Here is a 14553-nt window from a genome sequence, read left to right on the forward strand (position 1 = left end):
AATTGAGTTGCAGGAGTTGCTTATATATTTTTGAGATTAATTCTTTGTCCGTTGCTTCGTTTGCTGTTATTTTCTCCCATTCTGAAGGCTGTCTTTTCACCTTGCTTATAGCTTCCTTTGCTGTGCAGAAGCTTTTAATTTTAATTAGGTCCCGTTTGTTTATTTTTGCTTTTATTTCCAATATTCTGGGAGGTGGGTCATAGAGGATGCTGATTGAGCTGATGAGCAGATGTCTTAGACTGAGTAAAGACGTGAAGCCAGATAGCTGCTAATGGCTTGTGACAAAATAGGAGGGTGACAGGGGCGGGAGACTCCATGTGGCTGAGGACAGGGCAAGGGGGAAGGGAAAGTGAGGCAGAGAGATCTCTTTAGAACAAGATCCTTACAGGCAGGGTTTCTTTCAAGATCTCCTTGTACCTGAGGACATTTTAACTTCTTTAAGGCTGTAGCATCCTGAAGGTTGAAAGGATCTAGAGTACTTTATGGAATATGTGACACTGAAGAGATTCATTTGGGAGCGCAAATCAAGGCCCCTTCAGGTGTTATTAACAATTCATGCATTTAACAATTTCCAGAGGCAGTGTCTTAAATGACTCAGAATAAAATAGATCACCAGCAGAGTATACTCACTTAGAACATTTTCCCTCCTAGCTCATTGAGCATTCCAAGAAAGGGTTTAACGAGGTGGTGCATTAATCAGCCACCCCTGGGTCTGTATTGCTCCCTGAAATGGAGCTAATTGACTAATAAACAAATTTTCTAAAATATTCCTTACCTCTACACAGGATATATTAAGACGGGTCACATGTCTCCAGCTGTTTACCTCCACCAACAAATATTTATTGATGAAATAAAGCTACGTGAGGGGTGAGTTAGCAATAACACAGCAGGCTGACTGGCAAAAGGACAAATCATAATACAATTCTCAGCAGCATCATAGGAGGCAAGTGAGAATAAATTGTCAAAAGTAAGAGTAACAAATGGATGTGTATAATCATTTACAATTCTTGTCATTTCTAGACAGTTTATTTGATTTTCACGACTATCATCAGTGGTGTTATTATCCCTTATTTTACAAATGAGAAACTGTGCTTGAAAGAGCTCAGTGACTTTCCTAAGGTCACTGGCAAGTAGTTTTTCCCCAAATGTACTTCATTTCCTAAATTTTCCAATAACAGGACATTTTGGAGGTAGTGTGTTACGTGGACAGGTTAGCAATGCAACAGCAGGATGGTGCCCTGGGAAGGACTCCAAGCAGTTAGTGCTCCAAAGATCAGAAAGGTACGCATTTGCCAGGCTAGAGCACTGGAGTGGGTTGCCATTTCCTCCTCCAGGGGATCTTCCTGACCCAGGGATCGAACCCACGTCCCTTGCATTGGCAGGCATATTCTTTACCGCTGAGCCACCAGGGAAGCTTTAGGCGCCAATAGGAGAATGCATTTCTACCGTGGCTCCACCAGGTGGCAGTAAAGATCACCACTAGAAGCAAGTGTCACTACAGAGACAGGACTTGCAAGCAGTCAAAGCAGGAACCAGGAGAGAGGCAAAGCAATGCTATTCTTTTAGAGTTACAAAAGCATGCATGTGCATATGTGTGCATGCCTCCATGTGTGTGCATGTGTTTGCAGGGCAGAGGAACTAAAAATGAATGGAACTGTTACTGCATTCTATTCAGTTTCCCGTACTGTTAGTGGGTAGAAGAATGAAAGACCTCGATATTTGCACTTCAGTATGTTACTGTGCCGTCTTAGCCCATGCCTGCAATCCCACCCCTGGATTTTGGATGTCCAGTGAGGTATTACATGATGTCCCAAATTATCACTGTCATTTAGCATAAAAGTGAATGTTCTCATGAGAGGAAGGGTGTGTGAATTCAGTGTATGAACAGCTCTGGCTGTGCCTGTACGAGTGTCTTTCTCCACAAGTGTACACAACCTGTCTGCTGCTAGGGAAGCCAGCAACTTGCAGCGTCCTCTGGGGAAAGGACCTGGATAGATGAAGGAATCCAAGGCGCCTCTGGTGCTTTCCAGTTCAGTAGTAATCAGCATCACTACAGGTTAATTGCATATTTTTTACCACTGGATAAAGAAGAGTTCTCAACAAGAGCATCCCATAGTGGAAAATAGATGCATCTGGACATGAAGAGTTAGAATCTATCTTTCCCACAGAATGATGTTTAGATGCCATCCTAACCCTTCTGAAAGTTAGGAAAAAATTTTCCATTTGTTTATGAATATCTACCAACCCTGAGGACACCTCCACTCCATTAATAAAACCAGATTTCAGGGAGTGGGAGGGATGTTCAAGAGGGAGGGGATATATATATATATATATATATATATATATATATACACATATGTATATATATACACACACATATATATATTTATTTATGGCTGATTCATGTAGTTGTACAGCAGAAACCAACACAACATTATAAAGCAATTATCCTCCAATTAAAAATAAAGTAAAAAGGAACTTCTAAGATACTATGACTACTATACTTCAGCAGATGAAACATTAAATTACAGAGAATTTAAATCACTTATAAATATAATGTTTTCCCTATAAATCACTTATAAATATAACGTGAATCACTTATAAATGTAAATTATTTTAGTGTGCTAATTTTAAATTGTGTTGCAAGCAGGAACCAAAGAAGGAATGTTTAACTTATTATAAGAGAAAATGTGTGTAATATAGTAACTGTTACTACTAGCAATTGGTGGCTATGTCTGTTTATAATTACATTTCTCTTCCTGGGTCTATAGGCTTATCTCAAATTTAACATAAACAAAATTTTAGTAATTTGATTTGTTACAGCTAAATAAAATATAACGTTAAAAAAAAAAGTTCCCATCAATTAGAAGAGTGTTGTATTCCGGGAGACTCTTTCTCCATCGGGGGCAGCTGCTTTTCTTCTGGCACTGATGGGAGATCAGGTGCTTTCTGCCCGCACCTTGAAACAGTGAAGCGAGTCATGCGAAGTGCTTCCTCATACCCTGGAAGGGTGTCCAGAGAGGAGGGCAGCTGGCCCAGGGAGCTGGGGGAATGAGCCACAGCCAGGATCCTTCGAGCCGCGGGGCCGAACACTGACTGCAGGGCTGGGCAGGAAAGAAGGACCAGAGTTCAAGTACATGCGGCATTTTCAGAAACCAGAGACTTACTGCACATGCAATTCCCCTTTATTTATATTATTTTATTACAAGGGTGTCTAGCCTCTGTCCCTTTTATTTATTTACTCATTGGCTGCACTGGGTCTGCGCTGTTGCCCACAGGTTTTCTCCAGTTGTGGTGAGCAGGGGCTACTCTCTAGTTGGTGCGTGGGTTTCTCATTGCGGGGGATTCTCTCATTTCAGAGCACAGGCTCAGTAGTTGGAGAGGACGGGATTAGTTGTCCCACAGCATATAGGATCCTCCTGGACCAGGAACTGAACCCCTGCCTCCTGCATGGGCAGGCAGATTCTTTACCACTGAGTCCCCAGGGAAGCCCAATCCTCCATCATTTTAAACAAGTGTCAAAACTCATTGTCACTCTTGGCAACAGATGTTATAAAAGTCCTGTGAAGCTTGTGCAGAAACCAACTTCCCTCTTTGCTTCCTCAAATAATCTAAAATGTGTCCCCACATCTCATAACCCTTTTCTTTCCCCTTTACAAATTTAGAACCCTTTACACCAACCCACTGAAGTTGCAGATCTCTTAGAAGCAGTTGTTTCTGCTTATTTGTCTTTCCTCGTAGATTGACAGCAAGAAAAGAAGCAGGAAAAGGTGAACAATATGCTATAGCGCTCTCTCTTTTCAAAATAAATATCACAGGGTATTGCCACCTGCTGTTCTGCCCAGTAGGTCACTCTCCAATTTTAGGAGAGAATATAATCCAAAGAAGAGAACAGAGGGAAATAAAGGAAAGTGTCTTATAGCTATCAAGTGTTGGGCCTAATATTTAACAGAGTAAGACCTGGTGAATAAAGAATGGAAAGCACCTCGTAACTGATTTTTCTAAAGATTACAAAATAGTATAGTTAAGAGAAAATGCAAGTTTGGTTTTCACAAAATCTAAGATGCTTTCAAAAAAGGGATATGTGCAGTGCTTAAAATAGTTTTATCAAAGTAATTGTTTATAAACTTGGAAATTTTTTCTGTAAGATTTCCAATATCATCTCTAACATTTCACTTCTTCCTTCATTCCATCATGAGACCAAAAGTACAGCATCAGTGAGAGACAAGGTCACCACACCATCAGGCGTCTGGGAATTAAAGCTGCCCCAAGGTTTAGAATCTTTAATACTATTCCCTCTTGGTACAGTGGGTTTCCCTGGTGGCTCAGCTGGTAAAGAATCCGCCTGCAATGAGGGAGACCTGAGTTTGATCCCTGAGTTGGGAAGATCCCCTGGAGAAGGGAAAGGCTAGTTTTTACACTTTCGCACTAGGTGTATTTTTAAACCTGGCTTCACTTCCCGTGTTACACGTCCATGTACTCACAAGTGACTGTGCTCTGGAGAGTGCTGTCATGGTCAAAAGCGATGACCGTCACTTCATAAGGTGGCCGGCCCTCCTCTTCCCCATTTTGCTGGCGACCCAGACAGCAGCGGAAGCACACAGAAGTCAGGCCACACAGGAGAAGCAGTGCCCCGATGACCACCAGCAACCTGCAAGGACCCCACGGAGGAGTCAGGGCTCCGTGCTCCTTGCTTTGCTTTGTTTTTTAAACCAATTTGCATAATCAGTCTTCAATGTCTGCATTTTAATTCTTGCTTGAATGTTTTTTAGAATGCTTTTAAGATTTCAGTTCCCTGGCTTTCCTGTCATATATATACACAGGTCATACATATATACATATATATATATATGTATATGTATATATATATATGTATGTATTTCCATCCATCCATATATATATATGTATTTCCATATATATACATATGTGTGTGTGTGTGTATATATATATATATATACTTCCTTATTTTGTCAGCAAGACTAAGCCTGTTCACTTGAACAATTCATGACAGATTTAAATGCGTTTTGGAGTGGCAGATTTTTACTGAAGTAATCTCCTTTCTGTGGCTATTTCTAGAGCTGACCCTGAGAAAGTACACAACAATCTGTTGATGTTGGCCCAGGAGATGGTATTGAAATAGGAAATCCTGCTGTATTGTCACATAGGTTAGTGATGAGGCAAAGAGGGTTTACTCCGTGAGATGTTAGGTAAGTAGGCTTGATATCTCAGATTTTTCCCCCTGTTGTCAATATATTTAAAAATGAAAAAAAAAACAACCTTAAAAAATAATACCCCTGAGATAAGCTTCCTTTTAAATGTCTTTTTGGGTAACATAGCTGAAACTTACCATATATACCAGAGATGCACCCAATCTGTGGTCAGGCAGCTATGGAGAAAGAATAAAGATTTTATTTTGCAACAAAAATATAATCAATGCCTGTTATACTTTCAGAATCAGAAATATGAGTTACAAAAATGCATGATACCTTTATAATAAAAGCATTACAGGTTATGTTAACTTCAATTTAACCAGCTAAATCTATCATGAAATGGGATGCCTTTAGTAGTGGTTCATGCATGCATGCATGCTGTTGCTTTGGTTGTGTCTGACTTTTTTGCAACCCTATGGACTGTACCCTGCCAGGCTCCCCTGTCCATGGGATTCTCCAAGCAAGAACACTGAAGTGGGGTTGCCATTCCTTCCTCCAGGGGATCTTCCCAACCCAGGAATCGAACCTGAGTCTCTTACATCTCCTGCATTGGCAGGCAGGTTCTTTACCGCTAGTGCCACCTGGGAAGCCCAGAAGTGGTTTATACCATCATGTAAATCACTATAAGACAGACTAAACTAGTTATCATGAAAGAAACATTAATAGAACATGTAACCACAATGATTGTAAACAGTTTTGATGACAATCATCAAGAAAGAACTTACAGAGTAAGCTTACAAAGAGTGAAAATGAATGTGACAGTTAAGGTTTGTATATGTTTGAAGTCAGTAGTTTAAACATAAAGAATATTTCAATTATAAGCATGAACATTTGTAATTTTTTTTACAAGATGTTGCAAAAAGGGCAACCATATAGATAAACAACAGAGTCCTACTATATAGCCCAGGGAACTACATTCAATGACCTGTAATAATCTATAATGGAAAAGAATATGAAAAAAAAAATATATATATATAACTTAATCCTTTGGCTGTACCCTAGAAACTAACACAGTATTATAAATCAACTATATTTTTATAAAAGATAAAAAGCAGAAACAAAGGGGAAAAAAAGAAAAAGAAGGGGTTCACAATAAAACCATAAAAACTCCCACTGTAAAAAGGGCTTTAAATTTTCACATCCAGGATCAAAACTGATAGGCATATCCACTGAGGCCAAACAAGAAGGGGGGAAAAAAATGTAAAAACCAACTCCATCACGATGAAAGCTAATTAAATACTCTGAATGAACTAGGGCAATTATCAATTTTCTCTACAGGATGAAGAAAATATGGGTTGCATGGGACAAGAAGTGGGATAAGTTTACAAGTGGGAAGAGGAGGGGAAGGAAAACATTTGTTTGTTACTGAAGATAATTATTAATGCATTTAATAATCCTTTCTGATAGGGTGATCTGTTGAAATCTACTTCTCTATCCTCTCTGCACAGTTGTAGACCATACAGTTTGCTTCATCAATGATCAGTGTCTCTAAGTGTCCTCACAGTCCCCATTTGTTCAAAGTGCCTTCCAGTTCTATAGTGTTATGATTCTGATTCTATTAAAAGTAACCCTCCTACAGCAGCATGCTCAAAGAGCATGTGACAAGTAACGGAGGCCATCGCCATTCCCCCCTGGGTTTAACAGACTTGGCTGTTGGGAAACTCTTTCCGTGCCTAAATATGTATTTTTCTTCAGCCTAAGTAAGTCTTTTATTCAAACTGTCCCTGCTTCCTTAAAACCATTTACCTCCAAGAGGAATGAATCTCTTCCCTTTTTTATCGTGGTGTCAGGACTTCCCTGGTGGCTCAGACGGTGAAGCATCTGTCTACAATGCGGGAGACCCAAGTTCAATCCCTAGGTGGGGAAGATCTCCTGGAGAAGGAAATGGCAACCCACTCCAGTGTTCTTGCCTGGAAAATCCCATGGACAGAGGAGCCTGGCAGGTTACAGTCCACGGGGTCGCAAAGAGTCGGACATGACTGAGCGACTTCACTTTCACTTTCCTGTGTCTACATGAGACCTAATTGTGACAGATTTAGATGGAGGGATACTCACCTCAAAGTGAGAGCTAAATGATACCTGCAATAAATATTGTTGTTACTGTGGTTGTTGCTTAGTCTCTAAGTTTTGTCTGACTCTTTTGACACCCCATGGACTGTAGCCACCAGGCTTCTCTGTCCATGGGATTTCCCAGGCAAGAATACTGGAGTGGGTTGCCATTTCTTTCTCCAGGGGATTTTCCTGGCTCAGGGATCGAACTTGCATGTCTCTTGCATCTTCTGCGTTGGCAGGTGGATTCTTTACACCACTGAGCTACCAGGGAAGTTTAATAAATATTAACATGCCCTAAAAAATAGGAAATGCTCTGCAGATCTGAAATGGTGGTTCTATTCTGGCAATCACTGAAGTGATTATCTGTCTGAGTCTAGTGAATTCTGTCTGTCCCAGTGAGTCACTGAGAAGCATGGGAAAGAAAATTTTTTGCAAATCTCCATGACTGTATAAACTGAGATTAAATGTGCAGTTTTGATTGGAAGATTGGCTTCGGGGGGGCGGGGGGGGGGAATGCTGTCAGCAGTATTATTTTGAGTACTTAGGATGACAGGAATGCTTGTTTGTCTGTGAGATTAGTGGGTGGAGGCCCATTTAAGTAGAAATAGGGAAATCACAGCTATCTAATGACATTTTGACCCTGTTTGGGGTGTTGATGTTTTTGTCTGTCTCGCCTTCCTCCCACTGAGTACTCTCAGATACTTACTGTTCAGGACTGATACAGTTCTCCTCGCATCTTGCCCGAGGAAGCTGTAGGAAGGGAAATAATCTCAGACAGAGAAATGGTCTCATTTGCTCTGCTCAGCAGCCTATGTGTCACCCTCATGACGGTGCCATCAGGTCAGCCGGTGAGAGTGAAGCAAATACAAGGACACGGTCATAGGGTCAATCATGGTTAGGACTGTTTTCGTCTCTCCTATGCCTGATCTTTATTAAATTCAAAGTGAGAAAACCTGCAGGAGCAAATGTCTACTCTGATTTGGTTCTTTTTTTTTTTTTTGGTGGTGGGAAGGGAGCATCCCTGACTTTGTGAATGAGATGCAGTATTTATACCAATTTGTTCATCTTAGAAACTTTCTCATCTGTCCCCCAGATAGATTCGTCAAATTCTCTCTCAGTTACAAGTTGAATTCAACCCCAGCTCTTTTTTATTTCCTCTGTACATCAATAACTCACTGGCAATACCTCAATCTAAAATTGAAAGTTAAAAAAAAGCAGCTCAGTGCCTTAGTGGTGGTGATTCTGTATTTAATTCTGTGTAGTACTATTTACAATCCAAGTAAAACATTTTGAAAATATGACTTAAGATTAAGCTAGATATGTCATTCAGCTTGTTCAGAGGGCAAATATTAAAACAAAAACAAACTCACCATACAAGAGAAGAAGGGGAGAAGAGAGTAGAAGAACTCTTTATTGAATAGCTACTCTCTGCCAGCCAGATTGCTAAGAATTTTTAAGATTTCATAACATTTCAGCACAATAACCATGCCAGTGGTTACTTTACTTTGAAATGTTAAGGATCTAAGGCATAGAAATTTAAGTAACGTGACCAACTGCACATACCTACAGATTTGGCCAGAATTCCAAACCAAATTCTATCATATATTCATGTTGAATGAGTTACTAGAACAAGAGACAAATCTGCTCTAACTCCTCAACATTGCTGTCAGGTCCCTTCTACTTCCAGAAGGAAATCTTCCACCCCCTCTTACAGGTATGTTTCAGTTGACTTTCTCCTTCCAAGCCTCTCCAGGTAAATTGTTGTTCTAAAATCTGTTTCACTCTTCCAGTAACTTGGACGATTTGATATTACAGAAAATCAACAATAAATGCCACAAAATTTCTCTAAAAAGAGATGGAAATTTGTACTTATTAAGAATTGGGAGCAGGGGGACACGCAGACTCGTGACATCGGGTGAAAAGGACTTGTAAAAGGATTAACAGCTGACTTCTGCAAAAAACACTTGAGAAACTCCTGATTTCACTAAGGATGACAAAGTATGGGTTTCCTCCACCCAGCCACAGGACTTCGTTTTGCTTTCTTTACTAAAGGAAAATAAAAATAAAAAAGCCTAAGGTGGTTAGTAGATAAAACAACCCTTTTCAAGCCTGTTGCAAAAAGAGAAGAAATGAGAAAAGAAATTTGGACGGGAAGGACAGAAAGAGAAGAGGAAGCAAAAAGAAAATACAAGAAAAAGATATGGTTTCAGGCATTCAGTTAACTGGTATATAGGAAGCAAAGAGCCGGCACCCTTCCTGTTAGGAGCTGTACAGGAATCGGAAACCAACCCGTTTCTTCATTTGCTTTTCTTCTTAGTAGATTTCATAACTGAATAAACTTCTCTCTGACAATGTTTTGGAATCCCTCAGTCCAATGACCCTTTCTCAACTGAGTTACTTAGAATCTTCTGCTTCCGAATGGAGAGAAATAAAAGGTCTAAATTACTTTTAAAAAGTTTTCTCTCTCTTAACTTATGTCTGACCCGGAGGCACCTAAACTGCTAGAGTGGTATTAAGGCTGATGTGGGACATCACCATTTAGGAGAATTATGTCCTTAGTTTTAATAATTTACTTGAGAACCTTTTTTCTTTTTTTTGGCCACATGAGTGACTTACTTGTTGGACCTTAATTCCCCCACTAGGGATTGAACCTATGCCCCCTGCAGTGGAAGCATGATGTCCTAACCACTGGACCACCAGGGAAGTCTCAATAATTTACTTGAGATTTTGAGGGCTAGGTGATAAGACACTAAAAGAGAGAAATATACGTAACAGACACTTCTAAATTGCCATTGTCATCCTACTTGTATATATGGCCTTCTTTTCATTGATGTCATTAGTTACAGGTCACTATGTAACCCTATAATACTAATGGAAAGTGCAAGTTGCTCAGTCGTGTCCGACTCTTTGAGACTCCATGGACTATACAGACCATGGAATTCTCCAGGCCAGAATACTGGAGTGGGTAGCCTTTCCCTTCTCCAGGGGATCTTCCCAACGCAGGGATTGAACCCAGGTCTCCTGCATTCCAGGCAGATTCTTTACCAGGGAAGCCCAATACTAAGGGAACATTTTAGTTAATTCTTTTTCCCTACCACCCCTTTGGTTCGAAAATATATGTCTTTCCCCCTCATTCATTTTTCCCCCAGGTTCTTCTGAAAGTTGACTTATCTGAGAAACAAACAAAAGTCTCATTCCTGCATTTTCACGACTCACCTGGATGAAATACACCAGGGCAGAGGCCATCAGGGCTGGGGACTGCAGTCCCATTTGGCTGGACTCTTACTTCTCCAGATCAAGCACTGGGCATCCGTTGTCTTCTTTCTGTGCTCCGGGCCATGTCTGACTTCTTGACCTAGAGGACTTAAGGAGAGAAACTTCTCTCAGCAATAAGTTGGTTTTTCCTCCTCTGTCTCTTTCTCTCCTCTCACTCTCTGTAGTTGTTATTTTCCGTAATTTTTCTCTCCCCTTTCATCCTAGCTTCTTTCTCTACTTCTGCCCCTGGCTTTAAGGTCTCTACATTTGCTTCCCTGCCCCTCCTTTTCTTCCATTCTACTTTTAGTCCTTTCTAGATGCCTTGAACTTTTTCCACTTTGCCTCCGAAAGGACGACTCTCAGGAAGGACACATGAGTCCTGTGAATTAGGTATTTTTCTAGGCAGTGGTGAGAAACTGGACTTGAAGGAGGATCAAAGGGAGACCAAATAAAGTCTTTTTTCCATCAGAAAAGGAGTAATATTCTTGGCCCTTCACCCAAGCACTCCGGGATGACTTTTGCTGGTTGAAAGTCACCCTGCCAACCTCCATTCACTCTGGCTCTCCATGTGATTAGCCCTCCTCTCTTGCTCTTGGAAACCACCCCCCTTCACTATGTTGATAATCAACTCTCCTGGTTCTGGGTCATTTATTCCTAGACACTGGAGTAGGGCTGAGAGGTTGCCAAATGAACTGGAAAGCTATATCATCTTTGGAAAAGCAAGTTTGGAAAATAAAATTTCTGGATGCTGTCCTTGAAGTTGCCCTCCACACTGACCTCAATTTTCATTGAAATAGTGAAAAATCAAACAGACATTTCTAAAACAAGACTCAAGATCCATATGTCACTCTCTCTCATATAACCTAAAATCAGAGCCAAAATAAGTACCCATGCAAAGGACATAGAATATTTATAAAGATACACTTCTCTAGGGACAAATGAGTGCTGTATAAATGATGTGTGCTTACGCCAGTAATCTTTTAATACAAAATATTAAGAATTTTTTAAAAAGAAATTATTTCATAGGAAAATCGGACATTTGTTTACAGGGATCTATCTCATAAAAATTGAAGAAAAAAAAACCAACTTTCGTATCCTTTCTAACTCTGCAAATCTGATTTGACTGAGTTATTGAGAGAGGACCATTGGGGTAGTTGATTCTAAAAGCCCTCACATAGCATAACAATGTGATACGAGGATGGAGAATATAAAGTCAATTTTTTTCCTTAGCCAAGGAATTCAGATAGTGAGGGGAAAAGCTGGTACAATACTGATAATCCAAAATCATTCATTTCTAGAAATAAATGAGCACGATGTCATTTTTAAAAAATATAACAATATGTTCCAAATTTCGGCAGAAGGGGGGCCAGGTAGGAGGCATTTTACAGGACAAAGGTGGCAGAATCTCGGCCCTTCACTAAATTATCATATAATGTCTCAGTCCTCAATTTTCCGATTCACGAACTAAGAATGGAATGCCCATGAGACCTGCCCTAGATGTTGATTCATAGAGAAAATACAGTCAGAGGCATGAAGGCGTTTTGATTAGAGCGTTTCTATTCAGAGTGTGATGTAGCGTCATTAAACTTGCTCTTCTCTTTCTCTTGTCAAAGAGACAATGGGGCGTCATGGCTAAGACTCCAGCTACACTGTCTGTGGGGTGAAATACTTACTCGGTCACTTATTAGCTGTGGAATCTTGGGCAAGATATTACATCTCTCTGTTGGCTCAGTTTCATCCTATATAAAATGGATAATAGTAGTAATAATAATAATTGTTGTTGTTGTTCATTGTTCACTCGCGAAGTCATGTCCAACTCTTTGTGACTCCGTGAACTTCAGCACGCTAGGCTTCCCTGTCCTTCACTGTCTCTTGGAGTTTGCTCAAACTCATGTCCATTGAGTTGGTAATGTCATTCAAGCATCTCATCCTCTGCCACCCTCTTCTCCTCCTGCCCTCAGTCTTTCCCAGTATCGGGATCTTTGCCAATGAGTCAGCTCTTTGGATCAGATGGCTAAAGTATTGGGTCTTCAGCTCCAGCATCAGTCCTTCCAGTGAATATGCAGGGTTGATTTCCTTTAGTACTGACTGGTTTGATCTCCTTTTAGTCCAAGGGACTCTCAAGAGTCTTCTCCAGCACCACAATTTGAAAGCATCATGTTACTTCATACACTTATGGTGGCTCAGATAGTAAAGAATCTGCCTGCAATGCAGGAGACATGAATTCGATCTCTGGGTTGGGAAGATCCCCTGGAGAAGGGAACGGTTACCTACTCCAGTATTGTTGCCTGGGGAATCCCATGGACAGAGGAGCCTGGTGGGCTACAGTCCATGGGTTTGCAAAGAGTCAGACATGACTGAGCGACTAACACTAACTTTTATACACTTAGAGAGATTAAATATGTTAATGTGTATGAAATACATACACTGTGAATGTAGTAAAAATCGCTCAGTCATGTCTGACTCTTTGTGACCCCATGCTAGGCTACATATACTAACCCTGATATGAAAAAAATATTTAGTGAGTGTTAACCAAGATTATTTTGATTTCCACTCAGTTTTAACAGTGACTTTTACCCTCAATAGACTGGATAACGTGTCCTCCTGCTTCTCACATGTATTGTCACCATGACCTTGTTTTAGCTTTCCTGGGATTCCTGTTCTTGAATATTTCCCCTTGCTATCCTGGCCCTCTTCTCTCCCAATCATGCCAGCCGTCACCTGCATGAACAGGTTTTTCTATTAACATGACATTTTTCACCCCCATTGCACTTTCCTGCCTTGTGATTGCCATCATCTCTTTGCCCTCCAGCTTCCTAACAAGTTACAACAAATAGAATTCTGTTAATGACCTTCTTGTTATTTTTCTTAGAATTACTGCTGCTGCTTCCCCTCCCCCACCCCACCCCACCCTCACCACTGGGTTAGGTGAAAGAGAACTTCTTGTTTATTCAAATGGAAGTGATTATGCCTTGTGGCAGTTTTAACTCTGAGCTCAGTCTCTATCAAAGCATCCACGTAGGGACTGATGAGAGAGGAGGGAGAATGCAAGTGAGAAGACTGAGGACAGTCTGCATTGGAAGGGCAGGTGGCTGAGCCAGAAGGGAATGATCTCATTACAACTCTACACAATTTTGTGGTTCCATTACGCTCGTGAATCATTAGCTTGTACCCAGGTTGTTAAGGACGTGGTGTGGAACCAATGGAGGGGACTGTACACAGGTCTTTTCACCTATGCTTCAGGGAATTGTTATACAATACCTGTAATAAGTGGGGCTAAGGAATTTCTTATGTCTGGTTCCTTTGATTATTCTCCTTTGGACCTTGCCTAGGTCAGGTCAGTGTTGCTGTTGCTGTTGTTTAGTCGCTAAGTTGCAACCCCATGGACTGTAGCCCACCAGGTTTTTCTGTCCATGTGATTTCCCAGGCAAGAATACTGAGTTAGTTGTCCTTTTCTCCTCCAGGGGATCTTCCCCACACAGGGATTGCAACCTCATCTCCTGCATTGGCAGGTGGATTCTTTACTGCTGAGCCACTAGGGAAGCATTCAGCAAAACAGAGGCTAAGACTGTTACTACTCTGTGGCATCTAGGGTGAACTATGAAGAGCTGAACAGTGGACCTTCAAAAATAGATACTATAACAGGAGAAAGCAGTTCTGTCTTACAACTACTAGAAGCTCCACCAGGAAGACAGAATACAGTGTCTCTATTTTACAAACCAATATTGCAGTTTAAGTATTGAGAGGCAACTTCAGAGGCACTGAAAGTCAGTGATAGGATTAGACTCAAGGAAGTTTAACAAAATAGGAGGATTAAGATTATCATAGAATTACTGGTTTTATATACCATGTAACACATTACTGCAAATTATGTAAGCAGCAATGTAAAATGATATACATTTATTATCTCACAATATCTGTGGCTCAGAAGTGTGGGCACAGTTTGGTTGGAACCTCTCCTTAGGGTCTCATGAGGCTGTGCTCAAGGTCCTTCCTGGTTTGCATTCTCATTGAAAGGCTTAACTGGGAAAGGATT

At 40.7% G+C, this 14553-nt stretch overlaps 1 protein-coding gene across 1 annotated transcript; it reads right to left on the reverse strand.

Annotated features, from left to right (window-relative positions):
* Positions 1 to 2367: 2367 nt before the first annotated feature.
* Positions 2368 to 10532, reverse strand: TMEM52B (transmembrane protein 52B). Its single transcript, XM_081589397.1, has 5 exons — positions 10479 to 10532; positions 7969 to 8012; positions 5348 to 5386; positions 4485 to 4651; positions 2368 to 3104 (listed from the first exon to the last, which is right to left on the reverse strand). The coding sequence occupies exons 1-5, from the start codon at positions 10530 to 10532 to the stop codon at positions 2860 to 2862; spliced, it is 549 nt and encodes a 182-aa protein (XP_081445523.1). The 3' UTR covers positions 2368 to 2859.
* Between the last annotated feature and the right edge of the window lie 4021 nt (positions 10533 to 14553).

This window comes from Giraffa tippelskirchi, chromosome 4 (assembly GCF_054371585.1).
Source record: "Giraffa tippelskirchi isolate mGirTip1 chromosome 4, T2T-mGirTip1v1.2.pri, whole genome shotgun sequence".
NCBI classification, from domain to species: Eukaryota; Metazoa; Chordata; class Mammalia; order Artiodactyla; family Giraffidae; genus Giraffa; species Giraffa tippelskirchi.

Coding starts and splice junctions, on each gene's coding strand:
- TMEM52B (XM_081589397.1), bottom strand. CDS start 10,532: ATGGGACTGCAGTCCCCAGCCCTGATGGCCTCTGCCCTGGTGTATTTC. Junction 8,013..10,478: donor CCCTGGTGTATTTCATCCAG/GTGAGTCGTGAA, acceptor CCCTTCCTACAG/CTTCCTCGGGCAAGATGCGA. Junction 3,105..4,484: donor TCTCCAGAGCACAGTCACTT/GTGAGTACATGG, acceptor TTTCCTGCCCAG/CCCTGCAGTCAGTGTTCGGC.